The sequence below is a fragment of the Peromyscus eremicus genome, chromosome 12 (assembly GCF_949786415.1).
Source record: "Peromyscus eremicus chromosome 12, PerEre_H2_v1, whole genome shotgun sequence".
Classification (NCBI taxonomy): Eukaryota; Metazoa; Chordata; class Mammalia; order Rodentia; family Cricetidae; genus Peromyscus; species Peromyscus eremicus.
Window position 1 is genome coordinate 9,538,235 of NC_081428.1, and position 1,933 is coordinate 9,540,167.

Below are 1,933 nucleotides of genomic sequence, written 5' to 3' on the forward strand. Positions count from 1 at the left end.
AACTCAGCAACTCAAGCATGCACGGGGACTATAAACAGCATAGCATTTTTTTTTTTAATTAGAGGCAAAGCATTTTTCTAGGCATCCAAATAAAGCAGAACATCAAACATATTGCATAGCCTTTAAATCACTACTCATACAAACATGAAGAGGATAGGGTTGAATCCTAAGAAACAAGATTGTTCACATAGTTTTTAATTTTAATGAATAGTTTTAATGAATTACATTCAGAGGTGTGGTTTCTCCAAGTATATATAAATGGCCTCGTGCAGTTGAACTCACAAAATTGTCCTGCAGTTGCAAACGAAACCTACCACTCCCAACACTATGAGTTACTACAGTGGCTACTACGGAGGCCTGGGCTATGGCTATGGAGGCTTCGGGGGCCTGGGCTATGGCTATGGAGGCTATGGCTGTGGATGTAACAGCATCCGCAGACTAGGCTATGGCTGTGGTTATGGAAGCTATGGCTATGGTTCTGGCTATGGAGGCTATGGATATGGCTCTGGCTATGGAGGCTATGGATATGGATGCTGCCGCCCTTCATGCTGTGGAGGATATGGGTTTTCTAGCTTCTACTGAATAAATATTTGAATCTACAACCTATGGATTTGTCTTCTGTGATACATTGATTTTTTTTCCTAAGGATCTTTATTCTGTGACCTGCATGCTTTCCTTATTCTGTCTCCAGAATTTTGCTTCCTTTTGGATCACCTTGTTTCTGTAAATAATGTGGATAATACTAGATAAAGTCTGAATTTCTGTATGTTGATCTTCAGGGATCTACTTCTACACTGGTTGGAATGCTATTAAGTTCTCACAAACTTTAATAATGAACTTTTTCTGACACAGTTCATTTGCCTTGAACTTCAATTCTTCAACAAAAAATAATTTTGTTTGATTTATTAATTTAGTAACCAGCTATGTTGTCTTTTTCCTATAGGTAAAAAGTTCAACCAATGTTGATTTAATGATCCCTTCCTCTACCTGTTTTCATGTTTCCCATCTGTTTCCCCTGCACCTTCTTCCTTTGCTCCCTTCTGCTTATCAATTTTCTTTGTCCTCTTCATTATTCTTATCCATCAATTCCTGTGCTTCCATTTCCTTCAAAATATAATAATTCTATATCCAAGGATGCAAGAAGCATTTACTGAAACAGTCCAATATGGCCTTCTATTTTAAATAGGTTGTAAGTTGGTAAGCTGGGAGATGGACATATCAACTTGTTTTCATTGATTCTTTTTACATGTGCTTAAAATAGATCAAAGTAGAGAAAGAAAACAAGCATTTCAAAGTAAATTTTTTTCCTACAACAAAAGTGTAAACCATTTTATTATAGCTATATATATGTATATATATATATATGTATGATTCTATTAAGTGAAGTGTGTTACATGATTGAAAATTAAGTAATTTGAATAATTTTAAATCTCATATAGAAATTGAATCTACCATTAGAAATTTTCCCAAAATATAATTTTAAGTTCAAATTCTGTAACTGGTCAATTCCAACAGTTTTGTCTTTTGTTGTTTTTTTGGTGATAAATAAAATGTGGAATACTCTATATATTTTAAACTGAAAAATGTCTTACTATAAAATATGACAGTATGTTGTTTTTGACTAAATCTCAATTGTTTGATTTTATCAATAAAGACTTGGGAGTGAGATGCTGGGGTGCAAGCCTGCTAGCTCAGAGAGGCAGAGAAAGCATCCAGCTGACCTTCTTCCTCCACTGAGGCCATCCAAATAAGAGCATATTGGACCGAATGTCCCTCCTTTCTACCTCCTGTGCATCTCTCTATGTGTGCTCCTCACTCTCTCTTATTCTCTATGGTTTTCCCTTGTTCACTTCCTGTCAACCAGTTGCTTCTTCCACCTCTTGACCTATGGTAGACTTTATTTATTCCTTTTCACAATTAGCAGAAAGCTCTT

At 35.6% G+C, this 1,933-nt stretch overlaps 1 protein-coding gene across 2 annotated transcripts; it reads left to right on the top strand.

Annotated features, from left to right (window-relative positions):
• Positions 1 to 327: 327 nt before the first annotated feature.
• LOC131922950 (keratin-associated protein 19-3-like) lies at positions 328 to 582 on the top strand. 2 transcript variants are annotated; one of them, XM_059277821.1, is made up of 2 exons: positions 328 to 463; positions 518 to 582. In XM_059277821.1, exons 1-2 carry the CDS (start codon positions 328 to 330, stop codon positions 580 to 582), a joined length of 201 nt encoding a protein of 66 aa, XP_059133804.1. The 2 variants fall into 2 exon arrangements, with proteins under 2 accessions (XP_059133804.1, XP_059133803.1); XM_059277820.1 differs by having other exon boundaries at positions 328 to 582.
• The last annotated feature ends 1,351 nt before the right edge of the window (positions 583 to 1,933 follow it).

What these genes read in the sequence shown, in the direction of transcription:
- LOC131922950 (XM_059277820.1), top strand. Translation starts at nt 328, where the DNA reads ATGAGTTACTACAGTGGCTACTACGGAGGCCTGGGCTATGGCTATGGA.